General features: G+C 34.7%; 1 protein-coding gene across 1 annotated transcript in view; it reads right to left on the bottom strand.

The window, feature by feature from the left end:
* Nucleotides 1–4,711: 4,711 nt before the first annotated feature.
* The window catches only part of EXOC5 (exocyst complex component 5), a 52,701-nt gene continuing 37,847 nt past the window's right edge, over nucleotides 4,712–19,565 (bottom strand). Inside the window, exons 13-18 of the mRNA XM_004426190.3 lie at nucleotides 16,218–16,326; nucleotides 12,160–12,280; nucleotides 11,108–11,194; nucleotides 8,409–8,517; nucleotides 8,001–8,216; nucleotides 4,712–6,929 (exon numbers count right to left, since the gene is read on the bottom strand). Of these exons, the coding sequence (XP_004426247.1) occupies nucleotides 6,741–6,929; nucleotides 8,001–8,216; nucleotides 8,409–8,517; nucleotides 11,108–11,194; nucleotides 12,160–12,280; nucleotides 16,218–16,326 (831 nt within the window). The 3' untranslated portion in view covers nucleotides 4,712–6,740. The remainder of the gene's footprint in view (nucleotides 6,930–8,000; nucleotides 8,217–8,408; nucleotides 8,518–11,107; nucleotides 11,195–12,159; nucleotides 12,281–16,217; nucleotides 16,327–19,565) is intronic.

Below are 19,565 nucleotides of genomic sequence, written 5' to 3'. Positions count from 1 at the left end.
GTGGAAAAATTTTATTTGTACAGTATTTACAACCTTTCTGTAAGTTTGAGATTGTTTCAAAAATTTTTCTTTAAAAAGAGGAATGCAGAAAACTAATCAATAGATTCTTGTTATTCTTAAAGAGTTGATAAAGAAATTCATTGAGATACATAACTCTAAAAAACATAATTTTAATTACGATGAACTCTGGCCAGTTCCTGGGTCCACTGTGCACATGTTCTTCAAAACTGTTTGAGTTTTGTAGCATGAATTCACCTAGAATTCTCATACATGACTTTCAGAATCTTATTTAAACACATACACACTCTTCCTATTAGTTAGGATAGTCATATGTTCACAGGTGCTGTTCAGTAGAGAGAAGCTATGTGAGTTCTATTTTTAAAATCAAACAAAAATATAGGTATTACTATAAAAATAACTTCTCCCCCTTGTGGCAAAAATTAAAAATACATTGTACCAGAGAATCCTAATAAAGAGGCACTTAGAGTTAGACCTTATAAAGTATTTTCGCAAAATTTCATGTGATTCCTCTAAATAGCACACAGCATTTGCAAACAATATACTTAGAGGTAGTTTCACAGTTTTCTTTGGGTCAGCATTGTCCAGATTCTATCTGGGTAATATTCTCTGTAGCAAAAAGCTGCAAGTTCGATAAAACTGCCACAACAAAATATCAGAGTTCAAAGGAACCAAATTCACCCACGGTATAAAGATTAAAATAATAGGCAGGTAAAAAGGAATGGCCTCATTCAAAGGCACCTGCCTATTTAAGGTTACAGAGGCATCAAGAAGACTTCCTACCTCTCAAAGTTCAATCTAAAAAATTTGCAAGTCCACCATTGGAGATTAGCTCCTTGGAGTTGATTCTACCCAGTGTTCAGACTTAGTTTATTAATACGAAGACACCCTGGCAGGGATAAGACATTCTCCTTCATTTAAGATTGCCCATGGTGAAAACAAAAGAAAGTCACTCATCTGAGCTATAATGAAACTCAGTCATTCCAGATTCCTATTCCTACCTATTCTCAACCCTCCACACTTCTTCCCACTAAGTCACCAGTCACTGACCTTCCCGTGATTATAAAGTAATTTAAGTGGGGTTTTTTTATCTTTTTTTTTTTTTGATGTTCCCATCTTTTTTTTTTGTGAGGAAGATCAGCCCTGAGCTAATATCCACGCCAATCCTCCTCTTTTTCCTGAGGAAGACCGGCCCTGAGCTAACAGCTATTGCCAATCCTCCTCCTTTTTTTTCCCCTTTTTCTCCCCAAAGCCCCAGTAGATAGTTGTATGTCATAGCTGCACATCCTTCTAGTTGCTGTATGTGGGACGCGGCCTCAGCATGGCCGGACAGGCGGTGCGTCGGTGCATGCCCGGGATCCGAACCTGAGCCGCCAGTCGCAGAGTGCGCACACTTAATCGCTAAGCCACAGGGCCGGCCCCTAAGTGGTTTTTGAAAATAAACTTAATTCCAGTTTTAGACTTTTAAATTAAAAGTGGCTCAGTTGGATACTGTCCCCTCAACACAGTAATATAAATATTAGTATCTTTGCTAAAATGAATTATTGACCATTTTAATACACGTTGCACAGTACATATTAATACAGAAAAATACGTTATCAGCAGCATAATGTTGACCATGTTCTAATCCATTCCACCTGCTCAAATATTAGTGCAAATAATTATATATTTGTAATGCATCACTGCAGTCTGGCACAAATCTATGCCTTCTGAATAAATGACTTTCCTCTGAGGTTGTTTGCTATTTGAAGTATGTGATATATTCATATTTAAATTGGCTTTGTATGGTGAGGCAGACTGCAACATTCTAAACCACTTAGAAAATGAGTGTGTTTAATTACCTGTCTCTTCCCCAAAAAGCAATATTAATCACACGAACTGAAGTTTACTATTATCTCTCAAATAATAGTGTTAAAGTATACAGGGCCTAGTTTAAAATATCGATCTTGTTGGGCCAGCGCCATGGCGTACCAGTTAAGTGCGTGTGCTCTGCTGCTGGCGGCCCAGGTTCGGATCCCGGGTGCACACTCATGCACCACTTGTCAGGCCATGTTGTGGCGGCGTCCCATATAAAGTGGAGGAAGATGGGCATGGATGTTAGCCCAGGGCCAGTCTTCCTCAGCAAAAAGAGGAGGATTGGCATGGATGTTAGCTCAGGGCTGATCTTCCTCACAAAAAAAATAAAATAAAATAAAAAAATAAAAAAAAATAAAAATATCAATCTTGTTAAAACAGCCCAGGGTTATCAGCCTAGCTGCTCCAAATCACCAATTAAAATTCTTACTCTCTAATGTGTCAGGTTTCTCTCCCATATACACTTGTGGGGTTGTTCCTCCCCTAAATTTGGAAAGACAAAGGATTGATCAGTGATAGGAATAAAAGTTAAGAGTTAAGGCAACTTTCAAAAGAATAAACGTGCATTTTTGATTACATGAAAATGACTGAGTACATTTTCCCCTACATTTTCACTTTAGCATTAGCCATTTAAAAACTACCAATGCACTAAATAATTAACAGAATTGGCAAACTTATGACACTGAAATAGTCTATTTTTGAAGGTAGAAGATATACTGATTTCCTCAAATCTTCCAAGGTAGAGTTGTCATTTACTGCTATGTTAAAAAACATGGTACAAAATACCTGGACTCTTCCTACTTTAAAAATTATTAAGCAGAAATAGTATTATGATTACATAACATAATACTCACTAAGGAGAACTTTTCGATGGAAAGATTTCTATTAGGTACAAACTTTATATTCAATTAAAATTTCATGACCACTAATAAAATTTTAAAAAACAAATTAAAAAAAGTATGACCACACATTGGACACATTAAAAAAATCCAATAATAAATTAGATACAGATCCTGTATACAAACTTTATAATCTGAACACTAAAATGAGAACCAAACACCAGATGAAAAGAAAATGAGATTAAGCAAAACTAATGAGCCTATCAAACTAAAGGACCTATTTAATGTTACATAAGGAGAACAGTGTATAGAACATAAAGAGTGAGCAAGAAAGATTTAGGTTTCAATCTGGGTCTTCTACTAGCTGTAGACTTTGAGCAGGTCTACTTAACCTTTTTGTGCCTTAGGTGTTTCATCTGTCAAATGGAGACAATAGTACCCAACTCCTAGGGCTGCCTTGGATCAACTGAGATAATACATGCAAAGGCTTAGCATAGCGCATGGGACTTAAAGTCAATAAATGTAACCATAATTATCTTTATTATGCATCAAAATTTAAAAATTGCTGTTTTTACTTTACGTAAAATTAATATGGACTGGTCTTTTTCTCCAAAGTACACAATGTATTTCAGGACAGACTTTCTCAAGCAGAGAGAAGTACTATAGGAACTGAATCAAGTTAAACACTAGTTTAACCATTAGATGGAAACCATTAGATGGAAGCACAGAATGCTTTGTATGTCAAATTCTCCATTAGAAATCAGGAGAATTCAGTAAGCTTCTAGAAAACATCTCACACTTCTGAGTCAATGGGCAACATATGGGTAATATGCAAAATATTTTTGCATTAAAAAAAAAGTTAAACTCCTAGATGTGAGCTTTTTAAGTCACTAACAAATTATGCACGGAGTGAACGCTGCTTACTCTCACATACAGTTCAAGCATGTCTTAGGCACTGCCTAATAAACATGACCACCTTAAGGGGTTTTGTGGCATTTCAGGAACCAAAATTTCTTTATCTGAATATGTGTAAATATTCACTATCACAGATGAGAAAAAGGCATTTTCAGAAAGCAGTAAATTCTCCACTTCGAAGCAATCTACTGGCTGATAATTAAATTATTTCACTGTGAGTCAGAAAGCTGATATTCAGATAGTGAAATATTTAAAGTAAAAGGGGAAAGAAAATGGTCTAAATCATAAATTAGCCTACTTAGCAGCTCTTTTTAAAACAAGGAAGGTGCTAAGGACTTGCAACCAATGGCAATACTCAAAATGAGGCTAGTAATTGTTGTGGAATAGCCAGATAGTCAACTGTCTAGTGATCCATCCAGCTATTATTTAATAATTGTCTATAAGAACTATTCATCTACTCTGGTTGACTGTCATTTTCAATATCATAACTAACAAAAGCTAGACATCCTTCTAAAACCTGTGTTCTGTATTTCACTTTCTGTACCATTTTATGCAAACATGCCAAGTTTTAGAAAAATAATCTGCAGTGTTTTAGAGCATATTTTCAACTTCAAAACATTATCTAAATATTGCATGTTAGCTCATATGGAACTGTGGAAAATTATAAAGATTCTCCTTATTCAAATGTTGGCTAAAATTACTAATATACAAAGTTCCATTATCACTACCTAAAATTTTACCATGCGCACATGAAAAACATTTTACTTACTGATCATCTCTTTTGAGCCATAAATTTTTGGCAAAATTTTGTAGTGGCCATAAATATGAAAAACACTTTAAAAATCAGAATACAAAGAACACAAAGAATGCACATTGGTTTATACAATTTTTTTTTTCTTAGAGAAAGACAATCTGTTTAGGCTAAATATCTAATCTTAGTCAATTATTTTTCTGTTAAAAAAGGAAGTGAGAAGACCTATGCTATGAAAAATAAGGAACATCTTAAACATTTAAATAAAAAATAATTTATAAGATTCAGTATGGATGTCCTTTAAAAGTAAAAATGGAGTGAAATAAAAAAACAATTGCAGGGAATTTGTTTATTGAGCATTAATGTTAACATTTCTAAATTAAGTATTCATTTATGAGTTTTCTTTGTCACTGCCTTGTCAATGGACATAATGGAAAATATTGCACAGAACTCAAGCATGGAAATAATAATAAACAAAACATCTAAGCAACAAGTATATGCTTTACATTTTAAAAATTAATCCAAACAAAATAATTTGAAGCATTTTTCTGATTTGCAAGTCTTAAAATGTTCTCTCATATTTTATTTGAGATTTCTTTTCCCTTTTTTTACAAATTGATACTGTGTACAAAGAGTTCAAATGGCCAGTAAAACTACTGCTTTAAAATTGTTGGCTTTAAGTAACAGAGGTATAATTTGAATTCACATCAGAGCTTTCTAAAATGGCAATATAGTACAAGCATATGACTTTCTCTAGTAGCCAAAACCTGTTCCGGCTTTCCCTTGGCTAAGGAATAGAAAACCAGACAGCCTTCTAAAGCTGCCACAACTTCCTAAAATGCTTTGATAAAAGTTGGCATACTTCATTTCTCTTGCTTACCTTGATAACACTGGGCTAAACAGAAAATGAAGAAAATTCAGTCAACAGTAACTTAAACAGTAGCTAGCTCTGGACCTGGAAATTTTGGTAAAACTGATGAACATTCAGAAACATTTTCTTAAAAGAAAAGTAGTTTTCCAAAATTAGGCCAAAAAGCCTACCTTTAATAAGGAAAAAAATGCCAATAATGAGTTCAACATTAAAGTTCATCTGTTCCTAGAAGACTGAACAACACAATGGAAGCTGAAACACTACATATAGTTAAGAATGCATTCTCTCAGAGCAAGTTCATAGAGTTTATAGAGTAACGGACTTTCTAAATTTCCACTTGATGTTTAAAATTTTATAAGTGATTTATTATGTCACCATATTAAGCCAATTCATTTAACTACATTCAGTAAGAACTGCTTCAGAAATGCCTTGAAAAACATAATGCAAAAACTATAGATTTGAAAAGGAAGTAGTCTTTGCAAAGGTCCTCTCCAGACTTAGAACATATAGTATTTATCAATTCCCAATTCCTCTTAAAATAGAAGACTACCTGCGTGTTTAGCCATCCCATTTTATTCCAGTTTAGCATTAAGACAGAAATCTTAAAAGACTGCATTGTTGCTAAACATTACCAATATTTCTCATATGCACCATTTAGACTATACCTCACTTTTTTATTTCCCTTATATTATTAAAATAATGAATAAATATGGTCCTTTAGTTAAGGTCCTCCACCTTATCTTAAGTGCAATATAAAATAAGGTAGTTTTATTAATTTCTTGCTAGCATTGGCTTAAAATCTGTTTGCCAAATAAGAAATAGTAAACTTTCTCAAGTCTTTTTACCCAAAAAGCAGATGTATTCTGATCCACTCCTAATATCTACATTAAAATATTTCATCATTTTAGTTAGTTTATAACATTTTTCTTGGAATAGTATTTTTGTTGTACCTCAGAAAAAAATCCAATCAACCAACCACAGAAATATGCTCAATTGTTAACCTTTTGAAAGAGGCATAAAGTTCTCTAGGAAAACCTAAAATAAGTTGATTAACAATTGCCAGTGCTGAAAAGGTCATGAAAAATTGATAAATAATAAACGCAGTTTTGCTGTATTTTACCCATTATTAATGCAAAACAGGATGGTGAAATTTCCCAGTGGAATATGTTAAAGAACATGAACTGGAATGCTGCTTACATCTCATTTGCCTTCTGCCACCAAGATTTTCCAGGATGAAAACAGTGATATATAGTTTCACAGAATTTGAAATTTTTAAGTTCAAGAATGAAATTAAAATTCAACTTAAGGGGAAAAAGCAAAATATGGCCAGTAGTGTCCAAATTTCAAATAAAATCTCAAGGGTAAGTATGGCTGCTGTTTTTCCAAACAGTCATTTTTCCATAAAATGTTGGCTGTGTCATAAGAAATCTCCTGTGCTTTCTATCAACCATGGCCTGCTGACGTACAACACATTTCCCTTGTGAATTCAACCTCAGCTGAAATGTCGAGCAAGGCGGGCAGATCTGTAGTCAGCACGAAGTTGTACAAAGGAGTGAAGAATGTTCTTGTCCAGATTAGCAAGTTGTTCTCCTGAGCAGACTTGCTTTAAGTTATCTGGGGCAACAACCAGAAGATTGCAAAGTGCATGCAGAGTATCAAAAAGCTGTAATACCAGTGGAATCTGAATTGAGATAAGAGAGGGAAAAAAATAACATTGAAACAAAATAATTTCTAGTTTTACAATTAGTTTGTAAATTCTCATTTATATACTGTTAGTCAGGACTCACTAATGTGGGAGAGTTCAATAGAGTCATGCGTTGCTTAATGACGGGGATAAAAAACGTTCTGAGAAATGTGTCGGTAGGTGATTTCATCGTTGTGCGAACATCACAGAGTGTGCTTCCACAGACCTAGATGGTATAGCCTACTACACACTAGGCTGTATAGTACTAATCCTATGGGGTGTGGTCTGTCATTGACAAACGTCATTATGCAGCGCATGACTATACTAGAATATTTAAAAGCTCCTCAAGAGTTAAAACTCAAATATTTCAGACTTGACATAAACTTGCTATAATCTTTTTGAAAAGATTCATGTCAGTTTTCTTCAATAGTAACAATCATTTATACATTTATAGACTACAACTAGTTATCATTAATTTAGCATTTTTCTTAAATAATTTAAACCTTAAGGAAAACTGATTTCAGAGAGATGTACATGAAGAAAGCACATCTTGGGCCGGCCCCGTGGCTTAGCGGTTAAGTGTGGGCACTCCGCTGCTGGCGGCCGGGGTTCGGATCCCGGGCGCGCACCGACACACCACTTCTCCGGCCATGCTGAGGCCGTGTCCCACATACAGCAACTGGAGGGATGTGCAGCTATGACATACAACAATCTACTGGGGCTTTGGGGGGGGAAATAAATAAATAAATAAAATCTAAAACAAAAAGAAAGCACATCTTTTCCTGACGTGTGACATGTACAGCATTAGTTATGGAAGTCAACAAGGTCATTTGGACTGTGGAACTGAAATATGGCCTTGTCTAAAATAAAGCACAAAGCAAAAGTGTGTTAATATTAAAAATATGATTGGTACAACACTTTTTCAGTTAGGAATGTTAGATCTGTCTCACTACAATATCAACAAAAGTTATAAACTTTTCACTAATGATTACAAGTCAGTACAGACTTTTAATGGTCTGACTCATGTTCTTGAGCCTATTTACAAGTTTGATATTTGTGAATACAGACCTTGAAGTCTTTGGCACACTTCCTATATTCGGCTACATCACAAATTGCTAACATGCCACCCATACAACTGTAGGAATATTGTTGAAGATGCTCATAAATAAGTCGATGAAATCGTACTCCAAGTTCCATCAAAACTGTATCCACATTCTTCCCATCCATGGAATTTTTAATCTTCTCCACTTGTTTTCTTACATAAGCACAGACTTTAACACAGGCCTGTAAAATTTTTTCTACATTTATTACATAGAAATGTATATCAGCTTTGCTAAGGAGAAAATACATATAGTTTCTCATTAATCTCTAAGTATAAAAGAAAAAATCTTAGAGCACAGTAAGATACACCAATGAAAATGTTAACAAAAGTATTAACAAAGCAGATATTCTTACTATCAAAATCATTTTACTCACATTAGTATACTGAATCAAAACATTGTTTTCATCTTCTGGCTTAAAATCTGTTTTCTTTTGTTCTGCAGCCAAGATATGCTTCATCTGTCCAATCATGCAATTTAATGTCCTAGAGAATTGAGAACACCATATATTTGATCCATTTAATTTATTGTATATTTACTGTTATATTATTTATACTAAATTAATGAAAATTACTTAATTTCATGTCACCACTATTTTACTATTGGTAGATGTTAGATTTTAGAAAAAGTAAATTCTAGGTCTTGATAGCAAAGAGCTCTTGGTTTTATTAGCTTCCTGCTCAAAACATGGGGCAAAGATTCATTTGCCCAATACTTTATTTAAAGAAATCTTAAAGATCTTAGAAGCCTGTCACTAATTTATGTCTTTAATAACTATATATAGAGAATGCTTAGGAAGGGGGCAAAATAGAGGGCTTATAAAGAATGGCCAAAGTTTGTAAGAAGAGGTGAAAAGTACATGGGTTTCACAGTCTAAGGACAAGCAGGAGGCTGGATACGTGGTACCAAAGACCCAGCTGAGAAATGAGAGCATGGGTTTGTAATGGGACCAATAACGTTTGAGTTACGTCATATTTTCCAACAGCAATCAGCAACCCAGTTATGGGAATAAAAGAAACTGCATTAATGCAGAGTTTAGGATCTGTAAGATAGTTACGGTTAAATGAAATGGATTTTAGAGTAATTATGAGGGAGTAATTCAAGAAATGGACCAAGCAATCTAAGCATGACAATGAATCAAAAGTAAAGCTAGGAAAAGGATAATAGACTGGCAAAGGATGAAGATATTAAGGGCTAGAGTTCCTGCTGAGGTCAGAAAACAGGTATACGGAGTTGAAAGGAGGTTGCCGGCACTGACTGGGATATTCAGGGTCAAGCTTTTTGTTACCAATGATAACAATATCTAGTAGGATATGGGAGTAGGTAGCCAAAGTGAAGATGATCAAGAAAATGAATGGGTCACACACAGGAAAATACAAATAACCTAAGACTTAAGGTTAAAAGAAAAATTGTGAGCCAGATGCCCAAATCCTCAACAAACGTAGGAGACTGACATAAATGACTGAGAGACAGCAGCAATAAGAAAGGGAACATGATGTGAGCTCCAAAGGCAAAGGGGTTCTGGCCTAATAGCAGATGCATACTAGTCTGAAAATATCAGCAGGGATGCAGGTGAATGCTGAGCTCACCTCTTGGCCCTATGGTACATGGGTAAATGAGAATTAGAAGTTCACTTTCAAGAGACCACCACAGACCACTGTGCCTTCAATTAGTCAACTAATGCAAAGACTTCGAGACTAAGGCTTACGTGGAAAGATGAAAAGAAATGATCATATATACATATTAAGAAGGCAACTAGGAAATATATTTCCTATACCTTTGAAGGCTTAACATATCCAACCTCCCCACCTACCAAATATGATTTTCAGGTATTCTAAGACAAAGCAAGAAGAAACAACTTAAGTTAATATGGGAGATTTAGGTTAGGAAAATATGTACTTCTTGAAGTGATGATTATAATGTATCTGTACACATTATACTAAATGAAGTTCTACGTATGTATAATCTCATGTGATCCTGACTAAAAATAAAGGGAGAGACCAGTTTTTAGAATTCTTCTAAGCATATAATTCTTCAGTAAACTAGTCTCAGTAATTAATTCTATAATATCCTTATTTCTTCCAGTTTTATTCTTCAATTTTATTTTTCTTCCCTTATCACCACATACTCTATGGTAGTTATCTTACTGAGAAGATAATTGGGAAGTGACTAGAGAGCTTGTTACTACTAATAAAGTAAAAATGATTTACTTTTTCATAAATTAGGGTGGATTCCAGGTTATCCTTACAACAGCACTGTAACTAACTTGCACTCAAATATGCTTTCTTGAATAGAAGAGAAAGGAGTAGAATTACAATAAATAAACAAGATCTGCCCACACCTGGTAGCATGGGCTTTGGAATTTGAGTCACAACTCTACCACCATTAACTGTGTGATCTTGAGCAAATTACTTAATTTCTGTAAGCCTCCATTTCCTCATCTATAAAATGGAAATTCAATTTCCTACCTAACAAATGAAATAATACAAATAAAGTTCCTTGCACTGTGCCTGGCACATAGTGAATGCTTGATAAATGGTAGCTATTATCATCATCAATAAATATATGCCATCATCTCAAAAAAAAGGTAGAGATTCACTGCTTTATACTATGAACAGGTAATTAACTACAATAAACATTACAAAATTTTTTAAATGTAGAGTTTGCATTCACTTAATGGAAGTTACTTTTAGAAAATTAGTATATTTATTTAAATCATTTCAGATATAAGCCTGAAAATTCTAAATGAAAATAAAATCCTCTACATTATATACCATTTTTAAGGAGTTTGAAATGTATGTGTGTGTAGAAGGGGAAGGCTTACAAAAAAAGGCTTTTAACTGAATCTGGTTTAAAAGTAAATCTAAACATATTGACTCCCAGAAATAATAAACTTAGGGATCCAATAAAAATAACTAATAAGGATGAAAGCAATATGTAAAAATAAAATCAAATGTTATAGAAGAATGATGGAATTAAGACAGACTTTTTCTTTTCTGACCATTTTCATTCTGCGATCATGGTGTTTTTACAATTTAAAAAAATGCAAGAGAAAAAGTAAAACTAATAACTTGCCTATCAATGCCAGTATCCAGTTTCATCTCCATTTGTTCAATTATTTCTTTTTTCTTCTGAAGGCATTCAGATAACTTAGGAGAAGAGCTAGTGAATATTTAAAGGGAAGAAAATCACATTAGTAGCCTCACAATTCTACAAGTTTTTCATATGCATATGTGTATTGTTATATACACACATATACATTATTTTAATGTGCTCACAAATCCAAGAAGCACATAAATAGTAATTATTTAGTATTCACTATGCCCAACTCATTATAATAGTCACACTAGGAAAAATTACCCAGTTAAAAGAGAAGCAAGATAAAGATTTAGATTTGTTACTTTTATCTCTGAGGAGATATACTTTAAGAATATAAACATGTGACTTTGAAATTCTGGAATTATTTGGCTTCCTTTTTAATTTAATATCTGGTATAAAAGTAAGAAAAGTCATAGGATATCACTAGAGTCTTAATAATAAAGTAAATTATACTAATTAAAATTTGGAGACTAAGAGCCAATCCAGTTGTATTTGGCTTTCCTATGTTAAAAAAAACAAACTTGACAATCATATTTGCCTTCTGAATGCTCCCTAAATGTCAAAAACACCCAAATTGTACCACACATACAATTTTGCAAAGCATGTTCAAATATACACTACCTTATTTAATCCTCACATACTTTAAAAGTTCACATAAATTTGATAGGAAGATATAAACGAAAATTTACCAATTCCCTCATCAAAATATATCCTATTAATCTCATAAAATTTTTATTGTATGTCTTTATATCATAACAAGTGGGTACAAGCTAGAGGTCCTCCTTCACATCAGATTTAGGTTTATGACAGATTCAATCTTTTCAAATAAACCAAAATTAATACCACAGTAGGAAGAGAAAACAGGAAGGCAAGGAAGAATAAAAAGGACTTTTGTTTTTTCTTTCACACCCTTCTGTCTTGTCTGATGTTTTTATGAACATGTATTACTTTTAAAACTTAACAAAAAGATATATAGAATATTATAATAGTCATTGAAATACCAATGAAAATAATACAATTTGACTAACCTTATTAGTGGCATAAGGTGATCATTAAACTGCTTGTCAAAAAGATGAAAAATAGTATTGGCTTGTTGCACAACATCCAAAAAATAGAGATTTGCATTCCTAGAATCTGAAGAGGGAATTCCTAAAATTGGAAGCAATGTACATGTTAGAGTCATATTTGAAGAAATTCATCTTGGTAATAAAAAAAGAAAGTAGTTTTACATATGCAACATGAATAAAAGTAACTGTTGTTTTAACAAACCAGCAATGATTTTTGTGAACAAGAGTAAAATTAAGCTTGTTAATAACTTAATAAAATTCATCCAAAGTTTTGATGCGCAAATTTTCGCCATCTACTCAGTTTTCATTATTTGATGAGACAAACTGAAAAACAAATCAACAAACGAACCATCTTGGACTATACCTTCCCCTTCCTTTCCCACTCTCTCGTGCCCAATGATTCACATGAGCCATGAATATACTTCCACCATTTTTCTTATAACCAGGCCTCATTATCTCCGATGACAGTTAAAATAATTTTCTTAGTAGTTTCCTGTTTCAAATCTCTTTATCTTTTATGCAATATATTGTTGCCACAGTAATGTACTTAAACTTACACATTTCACTCACCATGCTATCCACTATTTCCTCAAAAGTATTCAAAGTCTTCTGACTGTCTACAGAATAAATTCTTGATTTTCAGCATGGTATTCAAGCCACTCCACATTCTGACCCCACCAAAAGACAGGTGACCTCTCCAGATTTGCTTCCTCTTTTTTGTAAGAGAGTGATACATAAACTCTAGTGTCCCTTGTAACCCTAGATACTTACGTTTTTATTAGCTAAAATTAAAAAGCATAAGGGGTTAGGAAAACTATTCACAGCATTGAGAAAATAAAAAGTTTAATACCTAGAGTTCTTTACAGGATGATGGTTTTTTTTCAAAGTTTTAAAAATGGAAAACAAAGGTGTTTTATTTTCCCACAAAAGACAAAATCACCAATTACTAAGAAAGTTAAAGGCTCCAAGAAAAACTTACAACAGAAAAAAATAAAGTCAATACACACATACAAAAAACTAATCCTGGGGCCAGCCCCGTGGCTTAGCGGTTAAGTGTGCGCTCCGCTACGGGCGGCCCGGTTCGGATCCCAGGCGTGCACCAATGCACCGCTTCTCCGGCCATGCTGAGGCCGTGTCCCACATGCAGCAACTAGAAGGATGTGCAACTGTGACAAACAACTATCTACTGCGGCTTTGGGGGAAAAAAAAAAAAAGGAGGAGGACTGGCAATAGATGTTAGCTCAGAGCCGGTCTTCCTCAGCAAAAAGAGGAGGATTAGCACGGATGTTAGCTCAGGGCTGATCTTTCTCACAAAAAAAAAAAAAAAACAACTAATCCTTTCTGTTAACGAAAGAAATGAAAATTAAGGCAATAGTTATGTTTCTAACCACTAAATTATTAAATTTTTAAAGAATATTCAATGACATGCAGAAAAACTGGTACAGTGATGCATGCCAGTAGCAGTGTAAATCAGTGACAAAAAACCCTTTAGGAAAACAGCTTACATACATAGAAATTCTAAAAATTTGTAACACACTTTGGTCTGGCACTTTCATTTCTGGGATTTTATCCACAGCAAACAGTTCAAAATAAGGAAAGAACTTAAAGTTCTACAATGTTCAAGGTAGCATTATTTATATCACTAAATTGCTGAAAAGATCCAAGATGTCTAGTAATAGAGGATGATTAACTTTATAAAATATATCCATGACCAAATTTTATACAATCATTAGAAATAATAGCAGTAGGTACTAACTAAATAGCTGCAGAGAAAATATTTATGAACATAAGGGATGTTCTCATCCTACCAAGAAATTTCCTAAGCCCTTCCAAATTGTGAATTCTGCTACTAAAATGAAGATGCTAGGTTTCCATACTAGCTAAACCCTGTAACAAATCCTTCATACCACATGGATTCAAATTCATGTTACTTTTTTTCATTATCTTCTTCAATCTTCACATCTTTGAGATGAGTATTATTATCCCAATACAAATTACCACATTAAGTCATTTGCAAATGGAAAATGTTAAATACATGATGTCAAGAGTCTGCTGTAATTAAGTACAAAAAAAAGCAGGATATAAATGCTTATCTACATCATGAGAGCAACTATGTAAAAAATGAGTAATAATAAACCACAAAGTTACTGAATTATGGGTAATTTTGCTTCAATGTTAGAAACCTTATGGAATGATGTTATATGCAGTCAATAAACATTTTTTGGGCATCTGCTATGTGCTTTCTAGGTGCTAGACTATGACAGCAAAGAAGACAGGTACGATTCCTACCCACAAGAGCTTACATGCTGTTCTCTCTACTTAAAATACTCTTTCTCCAAATATTCAGTTTATTCCTTCACTTTATTCAGCTCTTTGGTTCATATGTCTCTATCCCTTACTCAATTTTACTTTTCTTCAATGCACTTTGTAGTCACTTGTCTATCTTTTCCACAAGAATGAAAGCTCCATGAGTACAGGAGTAGGCACTTAATAAGTACGTGTTGAGGGCTGGCCTGGTGGCATGGTGGCTGGGTTCGCGCACTCTGCTTCGGCGGCCTGGGCTCGCAGGTTCGGATCCTGGGTGCGGACCTAGGCAACACTCATCAAGCATGCTGTGGCAGCATCCCACATACAAATGGAGGACGACTGGCACAGATGTTAGCTCAGGAACAATCTTCCTCAAGCAAAAAGAGGAAGATTGGCAACAGATGTTAGCTCAAGGCCAGTCTTCCTCACCAAAAAAAAAAAAAAAAAAAAAGTATGTGTTGAAGGAATGAATTCTGGTGAGTGGAGGCAGACATTAACAGAGGAAAATTTAATTGTGATAAGTGCTCTGAAAAAAGTTAATTCAATGATGAAATAATGAGAAATAGGCTGGGAGAGGAGGGCTACTTTAGCCAGGGTGATCAGCAAAGGCTTCCCTGAGAAGGTGACATCTTAGTTGAGATTAGAAGGTTGAAAAGCCAGACGTGAGAGGAGCTGAAGGAAAAGGATTTGGGGGATGAGGAAACACCAAGGGCAAAGAGCCTGAGTGAGAAAAAAGAAGGAAGGCCAGAGTGGCATGGGTAGTGAGGGGAAATGCAATGAGAGGAGGCCAGATCAAAAGCCATGCTTTTATAAAAAGTTTGCTGTTGTTTTCCCCCTAAGAGTAACAGGAAGCCAATAAAGGTCTTAAACAAGGAAATGATAATGGAGGCAGTAATTTGGAGAGGCAAGAATGTACACAGGGAGATCAGTTAGTAGTGAATACAGATGACCGTGTTTAAATTAGGGTGGCATCAGTGGAGATGGAGAAAAGCAGATGAATTTGAATTATGTTTGGAAGTATACTGACAGGATTTGCTGACAGACTGGCTAACAGAAGTGACGAAAAGGAAGAATTAGGGCAACTCCTGGATTTGGGGCTTGAACAATTGGTAAATAGTAATGCCTTTTAAAGACATGGGGAAGCATGGGAGAAAAACAGCTTTAGGTGGAAGATAGAGTTTCATTTGTGATACGTCAAATTTGAGATGCACACTGAACAGGTGGAGAGGTCAAGGAAGCAACTGGATTAATGGGACTGCAATTTAGGGAAGAAGTCATTATTCTCCTATTAATACCAGTAAGACCAAAAGCAAAAGAAAAAATTTAATATGAATCTATTCCTTTCCAAGCTTATTTTGGAATATTTTCCTTTCTAAACCTTACATTACTCAAATGCATCAACCAGAATTGTTATCATCTTCATTTCTGCTCCTTTGGCAGTTTATAACTTAGAGCATTGTACTACATTCTGCCATACACTGTAGTGGCTTATGTACATACCCTGCCCTGCTCAATGTAAGCAATATGAGAGAACTGCGTCTTTGTATAGCTTTCAGCACCTGACAAATTCTTGCATTACAGAAGGTCAAAAATCATTATTCATCGCACTGAACTAAATTCAACAGAGTTGAATATATATAAACAACATTAAGTTGTTACCAAGCAGTATCAAAGGAATTTAACAAAAGTTGAAGACAAATAAATAAACTTACCAGCAAGTCCTGTTTCCAAAGCATAATCGATATGCTCAATACATAAAAATTCCACAAGTATGGTAAAAACTCTAAAGGCATTCCTTGGTAAATCAGAAGGATCAGAGAGCTTTAAAAAAAAAACCAAACGCATCACTCCTCAAGTCTACCTTTAAAAAAAGGCAACACTTTTTTTAGCTATCAATTTTGTAAAAGACTTTGTAGTCGGTATGCAGGTACCAGTATTCAGGTATCAAAATGATAACTTACACCTCTTCCTTCCCACCCCCAAAGCCTCTTTCACGTACATATACATATAGCTATAATACTCCATATTTGTCTACAACTCTCCTGGCTTAGACTAAATCAATGGCTTTCTGACCTGGATTGCAATCCATTAGCAGATTGTGACAAGAAAGAAAGAGAGAAGAGAAGAGAGAAAGAACCAACAGGAAATAAAGTATGATGTACACAGTAAAACATAGTTTCATGAAATACACACACACACACATATATGTATAACAAATGTATACTTAGCTGCCATGTAAAATGCATTTCTTATTGTGTATCATGGTCAAAGAAGTCTGAGAGCCACCGACTGAACAAAGGCTATTCTAGCAAAACTTAGAACAAAAACGATTCTTTATTTTATTGGGTTGTGGGGATGGGGAAATCAATAACAAATGCACTATAAACCACGACAGGCTCAAATCCCAGCTTCACGACTTCCTGGTTGAGTGAACCCTAGAGATGTTATTTAACCCCACTAAGCCTCAATTTCTTTATCTGTAAGGTGGGAATAATATTAATAGTACTTACATTCTAGCATTGAGGCGACAATAAAATATGAAGATACATGTAAAGTCTTTTTAGCACAGTGTTTGGCACATAGTAAGCTCACAATAATAAATGTTTGTTTTGATATTGATGTTGCTGCTGCTGATTAAACACTCAGTAAAGGAATTATTAGTAGTTATGCTGAGAAAATGAAATCCCTCTTCAAAAGTTAGAAAATTACCTCTTGACTTCTTATAATTGCTTCCTATATTATTTATCAATTGATTGTTGCCTATTTGTAGTTTCCATTCATGTACCCTCTTAGAGTAATGCTTATTATCTGATATATACAGCTGGGAGTTGAAGTGCATAACCCACCTTAAATCCCCTAAATCTCCACTAACTATAAACACTGATTTGGTATTATTCAATTCCCTCCCTGGTCTTCTTAATACCACCCCAACCTTCACCCTCCATCAGTGTCTCTACCACAACCCTCACCTCCCTTCTTTGCTCACTGATGCTCAACAGACGTCCTCAACAAGCCATAAAGAATAAATTTATTTTTTCACTTTCCTCTTGTTTACATCCATACTTCTATGCATAACTGATAGAAGAGGTGGACAGAAAATTGGTAAGGATATAGAAGACATAAAACACTCTCAATCAACTGGACCTAAATGACATTTACAGAATATTCCATCCAACAACATCAGGATATATATTCTTTTCAAGTATACACAAAACATTTACCAAGATGGATCATATTCTAGGCCAAAAACACAAGTCTCAATAAATTTAAAATGGATTCACATCACACAAAGCATGTTCTCTAACCACAATAGAATCAAATTTGAATCAATCACAGAAAGATATCTAAAAAATCCCCCAATATTTGGAAACTAAGTAACACACTTCTGAATCACCCTTGAGCCAAGGGAAATTTTAAAGTATTTTGAACTGAATGAAAATAAACACAATATATCAAAATTTGTGGTATGCAGCTAAAGCAGTATCTTAGAGGGAAATTTATAAAACTAAATGCCTGTATTAGAGGGGCCAGCCCCATGGCCTACTGGTTAAGTTTGGCGTGCTCTGCTTTGGTGGCCTGGGTTCGGTTCCCAGGCTGAGACCTATACCACTCATCAGCAGCCACGCTGTGGCGGCGACCCATACACAAAACAGAGGAAGACTGGCATGGATGTGAGGTCAGGGTGAATATTCCTCAAGCAAAAAGAGGAAGATTGGCAAGAGATGTTAGCTTAGGGCCAATCTTCCTCAGCAAAAAAAAAAAAAAAAAAAAGCCTGTATTACAAAAGAAAGGTCTCAAGACAATGACCTCAGCTTCCACCTTAAAAATTGTCTCGTTTTCTAAAAAACTGTCTCGTTTCTTTTTCTAAAGAAGGGCAAATGAAATCCAAGGAAGCAGAAGAAAAGTAATAAAGAGTGTAAACTGATGAACTACAGAACAAAAACAGAGAAAAATCAACAACACCAAAAGCTTATTCTTTGGGAAAATCAACAAAACACTCAGAGGGGCCGTCCTGGTGGCGTAGCAGTTAAGTTCGCGTGCTCCACTTTGGCGGCCCAGGGTTCACCGGTTCAGATCCTGGGCGCAGACCTATGCACCGCTCATCAAGCCGTGCTGAGGTGGTGTCCCACATACAGCAACTAGAAGGATGTACAACTATGACATACAACTATCTACTGGGGCTTTGGGAAGAAAAAAGGAGGAAGACTGGCAACAGATGTTAGCTCAGGGACAATCTTCCTCAAAAAAATAAATAAATAAATAAATAAAATGCTCAGAAAGCTAGGAATAAAAGAATTTTCTCAATCCGATAAAGAGCATCTACAAAAAACCTACAGTTAGAATCATATTTAATGGTGAAAGACTGAATACTTTATTCTTAAGATTAAAAATAATGCAAGGTGTCTGCTCTTACCACTTCTATGTAACATTGTTCTGGAGGTTCTGACCAGCACAAAAAGGCAAGAGAACAAAATAACAGGAATCTACATTGGAAAGGACTCTTCATTGGCAGAAAACATGATAGTCTATACAGAAAACCTTATGAAATCTACAAGAAAGGCTATTAGAATTAATAAGTGAGTTTAGCTAGGTTGCAGGTACAAAATCAACACATAAAAATCAACTGTTTCTATACACTAACAACAAAGTATCAAAAATATAAATTAAAAAAATACTATTTACATTATGTTAAAATAGCATAAAAATATTAAATACTTGGGGATAAATCTTGTGTGCTAAAAATTACAAAACACTGCTAAGAAAAATTAAAGATCTAAATAAATGGAGAGATACACTGGATTCATGGACTGAAAATTCAATATAGTTAAGATGTCAATTCTCCACAAAATTATAGGTTCAATGCAATCCCAACCAAAATCGCAAACTTTTTTTTCCAGAAACTAACAAACATTATAAGACACATATAACAATGAAAAATGACCTTCATGGAAATGTTAGAGGACTTACACTACCTGATTCAAGACTTATAGTTACAGTGATCAAGACAGTGTAGTATTGGCATAAAGACAGACAAATAGGTCAACGGAAAAGAACAGAGT

This window comes from Ceratotherium simum, chromosome 24 (genome assembly GCF_057802395.1).
Source record: "Ceratotherium simum simum isolate JZ-2026a chromosome 24, ASM5780239v1, whole genome shotgun sequence".
Classification (NCBI taxonomy): Eukaryota; Metazoa; Chordata; class Mammalia; order Perissodactyla; family Rhinocerotidae; genus Ceratotherium; species Ceratotherium simum.
The sequence above is the reverse complement of the archived record's forward strand: the minus strand, read 5'-3'. Positions and strand labels throughout refer to the sequence as shown.